The following is a 14,630-nucleotide window of genomic DNA, read 5'->3' on the forward strand; positions in this document are numbered from 1 at the left end:
CAAAACAAAATTCAAAAATTTTAAATTAAAAAAAAAAAAAAATCAAAACAACAAATTTTTTTTTGTGAATTTCTCAATATGTCAAATTACTTGCTCAAATTACTGGCAGCAAAATTTTCTTGCAAGTTGAACTGCAAGTAAACAAGCAAGTAGAAATATTTCAATGTGTTAGTAAAATTTTTGTATGTATTGCAACTTTCTTGCAAGTAACTTGTACGTGTAAATGCTGGGAAACATATGAAAACAAATAATGTCAAAAGAACCGCCAGCGGTAAAATAATGATTTGGGCTATTTCCTCGCAGGCGATAATTTCCTTTGATTCTGGCCGTTTAAATAAGTGTATTTGCATAAAGTTTGATACTTCTATTTTATTTTGAATTCTGACTTTTAAAAGAAATTGTGTCATAACTGAAAAATATTTAAAATAAAACATATCATTAATTAAAATATTGTCTTTTGAAGATTTTTATAGCTATAAAATCAAAAATCCTTAACATTTCACTTAACAAGTTATTTGATTATAAAAGAGTTAATTATCAAATAAATCACTTCATTCTCAGAAGTGAGAATGAATTTTGTTTCACTTTTGAGCCCTTTTTAATTAAGCCTTTTTCCAATTTATATAGCTCTGGTACTCAGAAAAGCAAATTACGAAATTTCTGTGAAAAAAAATAGAATTTATAACCATTCCATTCAAAAAAAAACTATTAATTTAAAAAACTTTTATATTTATTAAAACCTAAAAATTTGACATATTTCGTCAAATCTTTGAGAAAAAATATTTCAACTTTTTTGATATAAAAAAAAACTCATTCAATTAAAATAATTGCCCTTCTTCATTAAAAATTTATCCAGAGGAGAAAAGTTATCGAAAAATTTTTCAAAATCAACTTTAGCATCAAAAAGTGTAAGTAAAAAACTAGAAATTTAAAGAAAAATTTAAAAATATCGCCATCGCACGACCTGTGGAAACTATCATTAACTTGTAATTTTGTTGAATCTGCTACAACAAATATTAGAGGGTATCACAAAAAGTATTCGGCAACACTTTTCCGAAAAAATAAATACAAGTACATGGGTGAAGCCGAAAAATTTTTAATCTTAAGCAAAAGGAATATTTAGTTTTAAAATTTTTATTAATATAACGGATACGGTTTTTTTGTCAATAAATTATTAAAGAAACATTAAAGAAAAATGGATAACATCGAAAGATTATATAAATGCTATGAAATATTATCTGAATCTTTGGACAACGTTCAAAAGGTTAGAATTAATTTTTTCTTAACACCATGTTTCCATTTTAATTTTTTTTTTGTATTTAATTTAAGAATGAAGAGGAATATAAAGAAATTTTGGAGGCTGTTAAAGGATCAACAAAAGAAAAAATGCTTGCTACACAATTTATTGGAAAGTTTTTCAAATACTTTCCCGACTTAGCAAATAAAGCTATTGACGCCCAGCTTGATTTATGTGAAGATGAGGACATTCAGGTATGAATAATGTAGAAAATCTAAAAAAAATTAAATAGTATATATTTTCATATAGTTGTAATCGAAAAAAATAAAATTATTTTGTAGATAAGACGCCAAGCAATTAAAAATTTACCTTTATTTTGTAAAGATACAAAAGAGCACACTCCCCGAATTGGAGATACCCTCTCACAGTTGTTGGTTTTAGATGATCCATTAGAATTGCAGCAAGTACATTTTGCGCTTCAAACAATTTTGAAAGTATATACATACATAAATATATGTAAATAATTTTTTTAAATATAAATCTATATTTTAAAACAAGACTGACGCAAAAGGAGCCTTAGCAGGAATGTTCGGACAAATTGCATCAGGTGATGAAGTTACTCGCGAAAAAACTTTTAAATTTTTATCAACAAAGGTATTTAATCTTGGGTCAACTGTAGTCACAAAAGAAATCGAAGAATTTATCATTTCAGAAATTAAAAGATTGTTACAAGTAAATATAAAATATAATAATATATTTTTTAAAGTTTTAATAGTTGTGTTCTTACATTTATTAAAACCTAGGATGTAACTTCCGAAGAATTTCAATTATGCATGAATATTCTGCGATGCACTAAGTTGGGATCTACTGTTACTGGACATGTTGAACTTGTAAATTTAGCCGTCGAACAAGCAGAATTAGGAGCAGATATTGATGCGATTACCATTGAAGATGAAGTTGTTGAAAGATTTATTCAATGTGCTTCGCAGGCAATGCCCTATTTTTCCGTAAGTGTTATATTTCAAATAGTTTTTTTTTTGTATTTTGATTTTTTATTACATTTAGACACAAATTCCCTCAACACCATTTATTATTTTCGTGTGCGATAAATTACTGCCCTTAAGTACTTGGAATATGATTGCACCAACAGAACAAGGCCAAACACAATTACGCTTATTGAAAGTATTTGCAGAAATGTGTACGTACACTGGTACACTAGAAAATGCTTCTGAAAGAATTGAAGCAGTTTATAAGATACTCAGGGTATGTTAAAATGATGTAAAATTAACACAGTAAATCTTTAAAAGAAGTAGGAATATACTCCTTTGTGTATTTTAGGAATACATGCCTTTACCGGTCCTTGATGAAATTGAAATTTTGAAGAATCCGCCATCTTTCCAATTCTCTCATGCAGAATGTCTACTATATGCTCTTCATAGCTTAGGAAAAAAACATCCAGATAAGCTTAATTTTATAAGCGATCCTGATAGTTTAAAGGATTTTAGATCGCGTTTACAATTTTTAGCCCGTGGAACTCAGGGGTATAGCACGCATTGGTTGTATTGGTATTTAAAAATAAGAAAAATATTTCGCTTTTTAATTATTTAGATATATTAAAAAGTTGGAAGAAGCGGTTAAAGGAAAAAGCAAGGAAGAATTAAAATCTGAAGAAGATCAATTAAAGCTAACAGCTTTGAAGACGACATCAAATATTAACGCACTTATAAGAGATTTATTCCATACACCACCGAGTTTCAAAACTGAAGTTCAGTTATCGTGGGTTGTGCCGAGAAAGGTTTTTTCCAATATTTAATTTAGTTTTTTTTTCTTTCTTCAAAACTAATCAAATTTTAGACTAAATTTGGGCAAAAAAGACACGCAGAAATTACATTTGATTCTAAGAAAAAAAATTCTCCAGATAAAAAACCGAAAGCTGGTGAACAAAAAGTTTATGTTCCCCCATCTGGAAAATATTCTGCGAAGGTTCAAAATTATTCAAACAGAAATAGAGGCTTCCGTCAACAACGCCCAAAAAACAAATTTTAAATTACGAAACCCCAAATAAACCGAATAACACAACAATACAAATTAAGATGCAATAAATTTATTAATATAAATAATATTTATATTCAAATAATTCAATATTTATTTCTAATCAACTCAATAATTTATTACAAAAAATTTATAATCAATAATATTATAGAGTACATGCATATGCAAAATTAGAATTGATGAAATATTACCTGAATTTTTCATTAATATACGAATAAGTAAGCATTTACTATTTTTTACTCGTTGATTTTTCATGATTATGTTGCATTAATGTTGTAAAAACGGGTATTTTATTTTGAAAAAGAAAATTATATTATTTTGCATATGTAGGTACATAATATCCTATGAAAATTAACATGTACACAATACAAACAAAGAACAAAATGAGGATGTTTGATGAAAACGGTGTTAATCAACGTTGAACTCCGATTGTTAACAACGGTTTAAGGTAATTTATTTTAACTAACTTTAAAACTTATTTTTTTTTTCAGGTAAATTAGACATCAGGACGCAAGTATATACAACATTGAATTTATTGACTTTAATTTTGTTCAATATTTGAACTAGTTTTAGATTTAAAATTTATACTTTACTTTAACAAAAAAAAAAAATTTTAATTAAAATTTTTGAAATTTTTATAAATATTAAAAAAAGGCAAGATTTGAAATCATTTTTGAAGAAAAACTTATTCGGTTAATAACGAATATTATATTAAACTGTTCTGATGTTCTTACTTTTTTTTTAATTATGCTTTGCCTTACTTTTTAGAATAATGTAATTTTATTACATGATGATTGAATAAATATTAAAATGAAAAAGTAATTTAAAGTGTTTTATTAAACAATTTCATTGTCCTAATGTCATACCACACTCAAATCTATTTTAAATTTAATTTTGAAGGGAAGACTGATACGTTTATAATATTAATGAATAAAAATTAAATTCATACTTCTGAAACCAAAATCTATTAAAATATTTATTGGTTATATTTGTAATTCTATTACAAAGGTAAACAACTAAATAAATTTTAATTTTCAAAATATGTAAGGATTGAAAGTGTTTCAAATTTTCGATTTTCCTATATAACTAAATCTGAAAAAGCATTCTTCTTTATTTTCCAAAATCAATATATTAAGCCTCAATAAATAAAATGCGGATCTGATTTGTTTTTTATCAAGAAAAGGTGGTTCGCATTTGAATTTATATTTCTTGATTTTTATACAGTTAACCCTCCAAATTTATACTATTTCCCCCGTATTAAGTTTTCGCTTCAAATAAAGTTTTAAAGTAATTTCTTATTCATTTCTAGGAATGCTGTCCTTTGGCGTAATTTCAGTTAAAGAAAATTTTCGGTCAAAATACTGTACACTAATATAATATAGAAATATTTTTAAACAATAATTAAATTGTAAGTAAAAAAAAAATTGTTAAATATTTCTTACGCCACATCAGCGTCTCTTCTTGGTGATGCATTCATAATAAGAGTTATTGTAATTAAAATCAAAGTCGTATATAATCTATTGTCTTAAATATATATGCCTTTGTTAAATTTAAAAAAAATTATTAATAGGGTAAAAAAAATCAAACTGTACAAATAAAAACCAAATAAATTTTAGATAAGTGATTTTTTTTGTTAATTTTTATTATCCACAGAAATAATTTTTAAATGTTTCAATTCTATTGTATTATCTTTTAATAACAGCAATAATATAGAACGGTACCAATGCTCAAAGAAATTAACATTTAATCGAAAAATGAACAATCAGAAAAATACAAATTGAAAAAATTCACAATTATTTAAATGTCGATATTAACATTCAAATCACATATTTTAATTACTTTATTTTCTAAAATATTCTTTATACATATATAAGTCACAATTTTACACTTGATTCTATTTTATCTTAATTTTTTTATATTATCTTTTTTTTTTTTGTGCATAAGTACATAATTGTGCTTAAAGGGAAAAATTTAAAAAGGAAAAAAATTAAATTTACCATTATAATTTGAAAAAAGAGCATTCAATCACAAATTAGGGTTTTCTTTCAATTAAATTTTTCAAATTTTATTTTTACTTTACAATTGTATTTTTATGTCATATAAACATTTTTGAAATTAATTTTTTTAAATACGTCTTTTTTTTCAATTTTTAGAATAATTTTTTACACGTTATTGTGATCTGGAAATGTTTCTTTAAACTTGAGGGTTTCCTCAAAAATAAGTCTTTTTAAATGTTCTTTTGGCAAGTCATCTAATTCCATTCCGATTCGGAATGGCTCTTCAGCAACAGGCTTAAATGAAAAAGAAAAAGTAATATTTATTTCAAATGTCATTCCCAGAAATAAAGAAAATTTCTGTTAACTTAAAATTTAATTAGAATATAAAACATTAATTCTTATCTAAATTTATAATTATTATTAATTATAACCTCATCTCCCGGATCATAATATTGCTCCAAATAAGGATGAGCTAACGCATCTTCAACAGCTATTCGGTTATGCGGATTAAATGTAAGCATTTTATCGAGCAGATCTAGTGCCTTGGGATCAGCATTAGGAAATAGTCTATTCCATGGTACTTTTGGTTTATAAGGTAAAGATTGTAAATAACTTCTGGCCTATAAAATAATAGAAATAATTTATTTAACAAACAATTTAATAAATAATTCTAATTATTTAGTTAATGATTATTTCCGTTTTCATGAAATATAATTTCGATTTTACCTTTTCATTTATAATACATTCTAAGTCTTCTTGTGATGGCGAACCTAATACGCCCAGGATATGGTTCAATTGATCAAGATAATGTTTTCCAGGAAAAATGGGACGATTACTTAACATTTCTGCTAAAATGCATCCCACTGACCATATATCGATGGACTTCGTATATCCCTTAAAAAGTAATGCAATATTAAATTAATTTTTGGCAAAAATACATATATTAATTCATACTTTCGAGTTAAGCATAATTTCCGGTGCGCGGTACCATCTTGTTGCAACATACTCAGTTAAAAAACCTGTATGATCATGTTCTGGATCTGCAACTCTAGCCAAGCCGAAGTCACAAATCTAATAATAATATTACATATCATATGAACTTTAACTAATAATTGAAAGAAATTTAAACCTTCAAATCACAAGTCGTATTCAACAGCAAATTACTGGGCTTTAGATCCCTGTGCAAAACGTTTGCAGAATGAATGTATTTTAGTCCTCTTAGAATTTGGTATAGAAAATAACATATGTGATCATTACTTAATCTCTAAAAAAGATAAATTTAATTGATGTTATCATAAAGAATATTATTTTATGAACTTATCAAAACAATATAATTAATCATTTGAAATATGTACCTGTGTTTTAAGTAATTTGTATAGATCAGTCTCCATTAAACACTGTACAATATATACATCCTTCATTTGTTCAATGCTATCTACACGTAAAATATCCCTTATATCTATTATCTAAGAAAAAATTGAATATATAATATTAATTTGTCATTTTTAAGCCAATCACATGTTAAATAGTGTACTATGCTACAATTTTTATTCTGCTATTTAGTTAAGAGACTTGATAATAAATAGGTAGTAGCTACTAAGGAAAATGTAAATAAAGATTGTTTTAAAATTTTGGTTTTAAATTTCATAGTAATGAAATGTACATAAAAAAGACTATTGGTGTCTAACGAAAAGCGGATCTAAGGTCTATTTAACCTATTATGCAATTAAAATTATGTGACTGAATAAATTAAATTGATATTAGATCCACATTTTAGTAGACATTTAATATTCTCAGTTTTATATTTGAAATTTTAAGAAATTGTTTAGTTCATTTACTTTGTTTGGATTTTCAAAATTTCTATACTGTTTGTTTAAAAAGTAACAAAATTTAAATTTAAAAATCGTTTCACATTTTTTCAAACAATTAGTGAATAAATTTTTTTTTAAACTTTCATTACTTATTAAGAAAAGTTGATAATTTACAGCAAAAAACCTCAACATTTTTTATTTCATTTAAGCGGTGACAACACTTACGTTTTCATGTTTGAACCTTGTTAAGATTTTGATTTCTCGTAATGTTCTCTGACAATACGTTTGATGTTCAAAAGGAGAAATCTTTTTAATTGCAACTTTTTGATTTGTAACAGTGTCCAAAGCAGATCTGAAAGAGAATAAAATTAATATTATTTTGAATAATATTAATAATTAATTTTAGAAAAAAAAATTAATTCATTATGTTCTAAAAGGTAGTCTTATGTAAATTACTAAATTCTTTTGAAGTATTTCTTTATAGGTTTTATGTCTAATTACATATTTAATTTTGCTCTTGAAATATAATTATACTAAACTCACTTATAATTAGAATTCAACTTTTATTAAGTAAAATAAAAATACTTATAAAACTGACTTTTTCGAAAATTTCGTTCACAAGATCATAATACATATTATTCCTATTGCTTTAAAAAATATAATATAGAAAAGAAAATACTAAAAGGAATATAATAAATAAATTAGGAAAAGTGAAAAAATATTTTGTTAATCGACTCATTTAAAAACATATAAATTAATAGAATGAAAAATTTTTTAAAATTTTTAAAATAATATTTTTATATAAAACATACGATTCTCATATACAACACGATATTTATTAGCATTATTTAAGAGAGACGAAGATTAAAATAATTAGAAGAAATATTAACCCATATTAAGTGATATATTCAGTTGCAAATTACGTCATTTATAAATTTATCTTCTTTACTTTATAGTTTTCGAAATGTTAGATAACATAAGATTTGATTGAAAGATCTTTAACTCAAGTAGGTAACAACAATTTTTCAAAATCTATTTGATAAAAAAACATTTATATTTTAAAAATAAGAGAATATATGTAAAATACGTAATATTAAAATAAATATACAAAATAATAAGTAAAAATCGTGAGCAATAGTCCTGTCGTAACAATTTGAATATAATTTTAAGTTTTTGAGCTTTTTAGAAAACTTTTATAAAAAAAATTGATGATGAATAATATTATGATAATACCTTAAATAAATTTCGCATTTAATCATTTTGATAAGTTTTTTTAATATTCATAATAATAATATTGTAAATCAACCTCAAGCTTTAAGAGAAATATTTTTTTGCGGTATTTTCTTATCTAAGGTAAATAAAAATTAAAGGTGGGTAGTCTACTTATGTATATATATATATATATATATATATATATATATATATATATATATTTATATATATATGTATATATATATATGTCTTATGTATGTATTTGAAGTGAAGAATTTCTACACACTACAATTTCCAATGTGTCATCTATTAATATTGTTCATATTTAATTATTTTTACATTTTATTTTCATAGTAAATTTAATAATTTTCAATTATTAAAATCAACAAAGAAATTGGTTTCTTTTCATAAATTTTTTCTCAATATTTATTATATTCGATGAAGTAGTAAAATAAAAATCTGGAATAATGTAATATTTATATTAAAAAACAATATTACATTTTTAAATGTACATAATAATTTTCCCCAAGGGTGACACAAGTGTTATGTTAGCAAACAGTAATAATACATATTATTCTAGCTGTTTAAAAATTTCTTTATCAAGAAATGTTCATTAACAAAAAAATTTGTATTCATAGCATGTTTAAGTTATTCTTTATTTAACTTTAATATGCGTGATATAAAATGGTTCTTTAATAAGCAGTTCTTTAAACTTATAAAGTAATCCACAAAAGGTAATGCAACAGGTGGAATTCATGATAGGATTTCTATTAAATTTCAGTTTTCTAAATGAAAATATTTTGGAAATTGAACTGCATGACTAACTTTTTGGATTTATTTACTATTATTTAATATACCCAAATACTTATATATACTTTGAGTAAGAATTGAAATTAAATTTGTTCTTATACAATGTTATCTATTTCATTATAATCACGTTAAAAAATATTATAGAATAACAGATTTATAGTCAACTTAACATCTAGAAGACAATAAATTGAAATATTCCTTGAAGACGAAAATTAAATCAAACAAAGACACATTTTGCAATAGAATAATATGATAAGGTTTGCTGTTTTTGAGTAATAAAATTATAATACCCGCACACTCGGTTCGATGCGATTTTACTAGACTTAGAAAATTTTTGATAGTTACAAATTTTTCTATTAGTGCTTTTCAAGGATTTAACTGCATTAAGAACGAAGGAATACTTACATACATGAATTTTGATATTTGAAGCAAGCTTTAAAAGTTTAAATGATGGGAATTTTTCCACAAATAATTAAATTTAAGCATTCATAAGGCTTCTTAAAACTAGTATCTAGGTTAAGAACTAAATCAGTTCAAAATGTAATTTTTAAGCTTACATAAATATAACACATAATAAAATAAAAACATTTCAATAGCGTAGTACATTAAAAAATGTATTACAACTTAATTTTAGGTGCATTAAGCTGTAAGTTTTATTAAAGTAAATACATATATACATATACATACATACATATTTAAAAAGAATATTTTTTCCTAAGAAATCATATTTATTATGACTTTTACATCTATGTAAAATATAGAAATTAAATTTTAAAAAATTGTTTCGGAAATTTTTATTTAAAAGAACTGAAACAAAAAAAATATTTTTATGGTAAGATTCGGTATACGATTCCTTATTCTCCACTTATTAATCATAATAAAAGTTAAATTATATTCGTAAGACAATTGTTAGAGATTTAACCAGCCAAGTTTTATTTTATTTGTTCAATAAAAAATGTGATACCTATTCATATATAAATATCAATTATATAAAATACAGATAAATATAGATATATAAATGAAAATATAGATAAATATCAATTCACATAACTATGGGATATAACTCTAGTTTCCCACCTATCTACTAACAAAAAAAAAGACAATAATGTTAAAATATTTTTATTTTATTAAATTTTGATATTATTTTGACTTTTAATTAATAAATACATACATATTTTCAAACATTTTGTGCTAACTTGTGGAATTAGTGGAAACTAATTTTGTGAAATTCACTTTACAGTAAACAATTAACAGAATAACAAATTTGCAATATTGTGACAGAAATAGATACACGGAATCTTAGAATTATAGCAATTCTGTCCATTAAAAGTTTTATAATTACAAAAATATTAACAGACCCATGCAGCTACACAGATCCCTCTTGAACATTCAATGTAATAATACTTTTAAATAAAATTCTTGCCAAATGTTCTAAAATTTAATTCCTGAAATACATCAAACATAATTAAAACGTCAACTATATATGTGAAATATTAGCCACTAAATATGTTCCTAAAACGGTAGAATGTCATATACACGATACACTCTATCTACGCACGTACATGAATAAATGGATACAAATCAACGTAAATTATGTTTAATTGCATTTTGCTAATATATATTTAGGCATATATGTACCTACTCACTTATAATTAAGAAAAAATTCAAAATACTATTTTAATTATCTTTCTAAGAACTCAAGAAGATTACAAATCTCATATTCCGCATATTTTTATATTAATTATTTTAAAAATAATTTTTTATTACTTACACAACCATTCCATAGGCCCCCTCGCCTATATAAGATAAATTTTTATATCGAGGACCAACTTCGAACACCTGCCCTCTGATAATTTCTGCATTTGGATTAGCATTGGTATTTCCACCATTATTTGTCGATTCAGCCATTTTTTATACTTTTTATTGTAACAAATATAAAATTAATAACTTTTTTACAAATTTTCTTGAACTCTTTTTTAACTCTTAATTATTTTTTAAAAACATGTATACTTCGCGCATCATATATTGTTATACACATTTAAGGGCGGAAACTTTAGTATATACTAGGAATTAGTTTCACTTTCACCAAATATGCAAAATTACAATCAAGATATATATTTCGGTATTAAAATATTCTACTTTTATATGCACGTATTTAAAAAAATTAAAAATGTGTTTTTAAAGAAAAATATCAAATAACATAGATGATTATGTTATTTATGTATTATGTGCCTACAGCTCATACGAAATTGCTGCCAAAATGTATAACACTAACGTCAAACCATCAATATCAAAATACCTTCATACAAATTAGAATATTCATAGCGACTCCCAATATGTAAGACGAAAAGTGTTACCATTCATGAAAAATAGAGCACATATTATAATATGTATTATATTTATTAACACGCCAAAATAAAATGTAGTTTTATTAGACTCTTTAGAGATGGGAATATGTATACAAATTTAATATTAAAAGATTTTGATTATCCATATGTATTCTAACGTTTTTAATGTTTGATTAAAATACTTTCACTTTAGTTTAAAGTTAACCAAAGAAATGCTTGTTTTACATAAATGCATATTTTATATATATATCATAAATGCATATTTTCTCTATGAAGTGAAAAGAGATAAGTCAAAAATTTTTTATTTTTAGATAACAAAAAATTTACACATAGTTATACTCTTAAAACACTAAAAGAGTTGTATTCAACTAACAACATTCTTATATTCCGCAAGCATGAATCTTTTATATTGAGTTTAGCTGCACTACTATGTTTATAGAATGTTCTAAAGGAAGTTTGAGGAACTCTATGCATTGTAAGTATTTGGTTATATTTCACTTACGAACCCAGCTCATGCTAAACTTTAAACAAATAATAATTTTTTTTGCCGAACAAACGTAAATTATTTTGGCAATAATTTTGATGTGATTACAAAAGAAAAGTTATAAAAAAATTATGTAAAATCAAAATAATTCAATCTACTATTTTTGATATGTAAATAATCATTAAACTTTCTACAACTTTTTTCTCGTCAAAATATTTTTTTGTCCATTTTAAAAGCAATGTGAATGTTATAATGTCAACTTGTCAACTTTTTCTTTGACATAATTGATCATGCGACATTTTCGAATGTTTCAAAGTTTAAACATAGCCGAAAATTCGACATAGAAGAATTTAAATATACTTCGAACGAATTTTGTAGTATTTGATCATTTTAGTACAAAAATTTATTTTTTTTCTATGCATTTTTCAAAACGGTTTTTCTGTATTTTGAATCAAATTTACTATAAAAGTGCAAAATCATAAGATTAATAAGAAATTATGAACACATATACACTACATCAAAAAATTAAACATACGACAAGTTATAATTTTTTTAAATTTACTTTTAAATAAATATTAAGTTTTCGTATTTATTTTCTGAAATTGAAGTTAAAAATTCAAGTTTTCTGAAATTCTTTTTCTGTTAAAAAAAAAATCAATTTTTCTAAAAAATTTTGCTGTATGTACAGTGTTTTGATGTAGTGTACATATTACTACATGAATATGAATACTACATATTACTGAATTTTTGAAGTCAGGATTCATTTACATATTACAGTTGACTCGCGCCTTTGTTATTAAACACACATGTGAACGGCCAGTTTCGGAATACAAAATTAATTGTATTGATTACTCTTACTCTACTATATGATTGAAACTCAATAATTTACGTATATGAACACAATCCAAATACAAATATGTATGTAACACAATCCAAATACAAATATGTATGTAATAGCTATAGTATTATGTATTTCGAAATCAGTAACATTTTATTTACTTTTAGTCGATTAAATTCTCAAAGTATTTGTAGATGCATGAGTGTGCTGTATACATATGTACTGATTATGAAGAAAATATAATTCTCGTTTGAATTTGAAATAATGCTTTATGATCTATGTAAATTTTACATACTAAATTTTTAATACGTTAGTTATTAATACTATGTTTATAACAGATGGATTTTTACTTGCCTTTAATTAAATTTTAATATTGATAATTTAAATAGGTATTTCAATGCGTAAACGCAAGTAAAATCACGTACATAGGGTAGGTATTTTAAAAAACCGGCTCAATTAATCAATTAATTTATTAGTGATTTCCATTTACATTAAGTTTATGTTTTAAACTTAACTTTAATTTGAAATAATACTTCGTAATACATAAAAAGCATTAATTTTGTTTAGTATATCTTGATAAAAATGTCTAATGTGTACATACATATGTAAGTATTGTTAATATAAACCTTAAATTTTTTATATTATTAGTCTAAATAAAAATTTCATTGAAAAACTTAATTGCTTTCAGGCTTTACATTGCGCCTCAAAATTGCTGCTGCCAAATCTTGTTTCATAGCAGCTTGCGCTCTTTGGTCAGACAAGCACTGAACACTACGCAGTCCATTTACAATATCTTTTGTTTTGCCAAAGTAGATTTCATTTAAGGTATTTCTAATTTTATTCTCCATATCTTCCACCATTCTTCCTATGTTTACAATATGTGGTGAAGATTCGCCCACACTGCAATCTTGTTCTACTTGCCGAGTTAAAGAGCCCCCTAAGTTCATTGTACCAGACCCTTGTTTGTTTGTCTGCAGCCACAACATGGCTGTAGATGTTAATTTGTAATGAGCCGTACGTCCGGTCGTTTTTTCTTGAACTTCTACAACATGGATAGAGTCCCAACACCCACGAATTTTTTTACTTCCGTCCCCAGCTTTTTTTATTAAAATAACTCCAGCAAATCCATGATCTAAATCCCAAAGGTATACAGAAGAAACCCCTCCTTCATAATACATATCGCGATATTGGTCAAATGCGTAATTGGCTTCCACTTCTAATTTCCGTAAACGCTCAGAAGGCATTTGTCCATCATCTAATGGCGGATCATACGTATTTGACCACGGTGAACGATATGAGTCACCATCACGATTGTAGTCGCATAAAAGATAATCTTTACCATTCTCCTTATCTTTAGCAATTTTCAAAGGTTGATCTACAGATGACAATAAGTCCTCACACAAGCCTGGAGCCAAATCGATTAAATCAATCAAATTTTTTTCAATTTGCTGAGGTGGGAGTCTCCTCATTAAATCTAAAGCGCAATCCATTTGAAGCTCAGTCTAAAATAAAAGATATTTCAACGAATCAACCAACATTAAACTTTAAAATGTTGTTTTTTTGTGGAAATAGTACCATTTTGTCTTGCTTGTACTCAATTTAATACCAACATAAAATTATGTAAATTATTACAAATTTTAAAGTTTTAATTCTTAAAATCTCTATAAAATAATAAAACAAAACCCGAATATTACTTCGCAAGCACAGTCATCCATCTATCACTTTTCACCTCCCATTACTTAAAGTGGCAACGCGAGATATTCATTTTGTTTATAAACAACTTTTGTATTTAGCAACGACATTTACTCAACATCTTCAAATGTCAAATTGTTTTTTAAGAA

General features: G+C 24.9%; 3 protein-coding genes across 4 annotated transcripts; 1 reads left to right on the top strand and 2 right to left on the bottom strand.

Annotated features, from left to right (window-relative positions):
- Positions 1 to 1,048: 1,048 nt before the first annotated feature.
- Positions 1,049 to 4,111, top strand: LOC129615295 (apoptosis inhibitor 5 homolog). 2 transcript variants are annotated; one of them, XR_008697446.1, is made up of 10 exons: positions 1,049 to 1,264; positions 1,330 to 1,491; positions 1,579 to 1,731; positions 1,796 to 1,969; positions 2,041 to 2,244; positions 2,303 to 2,500; positions 2,576 to 2,778; positions 2,846 to 3,032; positions 3,092 to 3,507; positions 3,620 to 4,111. XR_008697446.1 is itself a non-coding variant. In XM_055530423.1 (9 exons), exons 1-9 carry the CDS (start codon positions 1,196 to 1,198, stop codon positions 3,281 to 3,283), a joined length of 1,542 nt encoding a protein of 513 aa, XP_055386398.1. In that variant the 5' UTR covers positions 1,049 to 1,195; the 3' UTR covers positions 3,284 to 4,111. The 2 variants fall into 2 exon arrangements, 1 of the variants encoding a protein (XP_055386398.1); XM_055530423.1 differs by having other exon boundaries at positions 3,092 to 4,111.
- A 902-nt stretch (positions 4,112 to 5,013) lies between these two features.
- LOC129615110 (mitogen-activated protein kinase ERK-A) lies at positions 5,014 to 11,389 on the bottom strand. Its single transcript, XM_055530186.1, has 8 exons — positions 10,891 to 11,389; positions 7,323 to 7,449; positions 6,642 to 6,752; positions 6,416 to 6,550; positions 6,241 to 6,357; positions 6,013 to 6,180; positions 5,718 to 5,906; positions 5,014 to 5,580 (listed from the first exon to the last, which is right to left on the bottom strand). The coding sequence occupies exons 1-8, from the start codon at positions 11,025 to 11,027 to the stop codon at positions 5,452 to 5,454; spliced, it is 1,113 nt and encodes a 370-aa protein (XP_055386161.1). The 5' UTR covers positions 11,028 to 11,389; the 3' UTR covers positions 5,014 to 5,451.
- Positions 11,390 to 13,310: 1,921 nt separating this feature from the next.
- Positions 13,311 to 14,517, bottom strand: LOC129615354 (F-actin-capping protein subunit beta). Its single transcript, XM_055530510.1, has 2 exons — positions 14,365 to 14,517; positions 13,311 to 14,291 (listed from the first exon to the last, which is right to left on the bottom strand). The coding sequence occupies exons 1-2, from the start codon at positions 14,365 to 14,367 to the stop codon at positions 13,464 to 13,466; spliced, it is 831 nt and encodes a 276-aa protein (XP_055386485.1). The 5' UTR covers positions 14,368 to 14,517; the 3' UTR covers positions 13,311 to 13,463.
- Positions 14,518 to 14,630: the final 113 nt, after the last annotated feature.

This window comes from Condylostylus longicornis, unplaced genomic scaffold (genome assembly GCF_029603195.1).
Source record: "Condylostylus longicornis isolate FDR11 unplaced genomic scaffold, ASM2960319v2 ptg000135l, whole genome shotgun sequence".
NCBI classification, from domain to species: Eukaryota; Metazoa; Arthropoda; class Insecta; order Diptera; family Dolichopodidae; genus Condylostylus; species Condylostylus longicornis.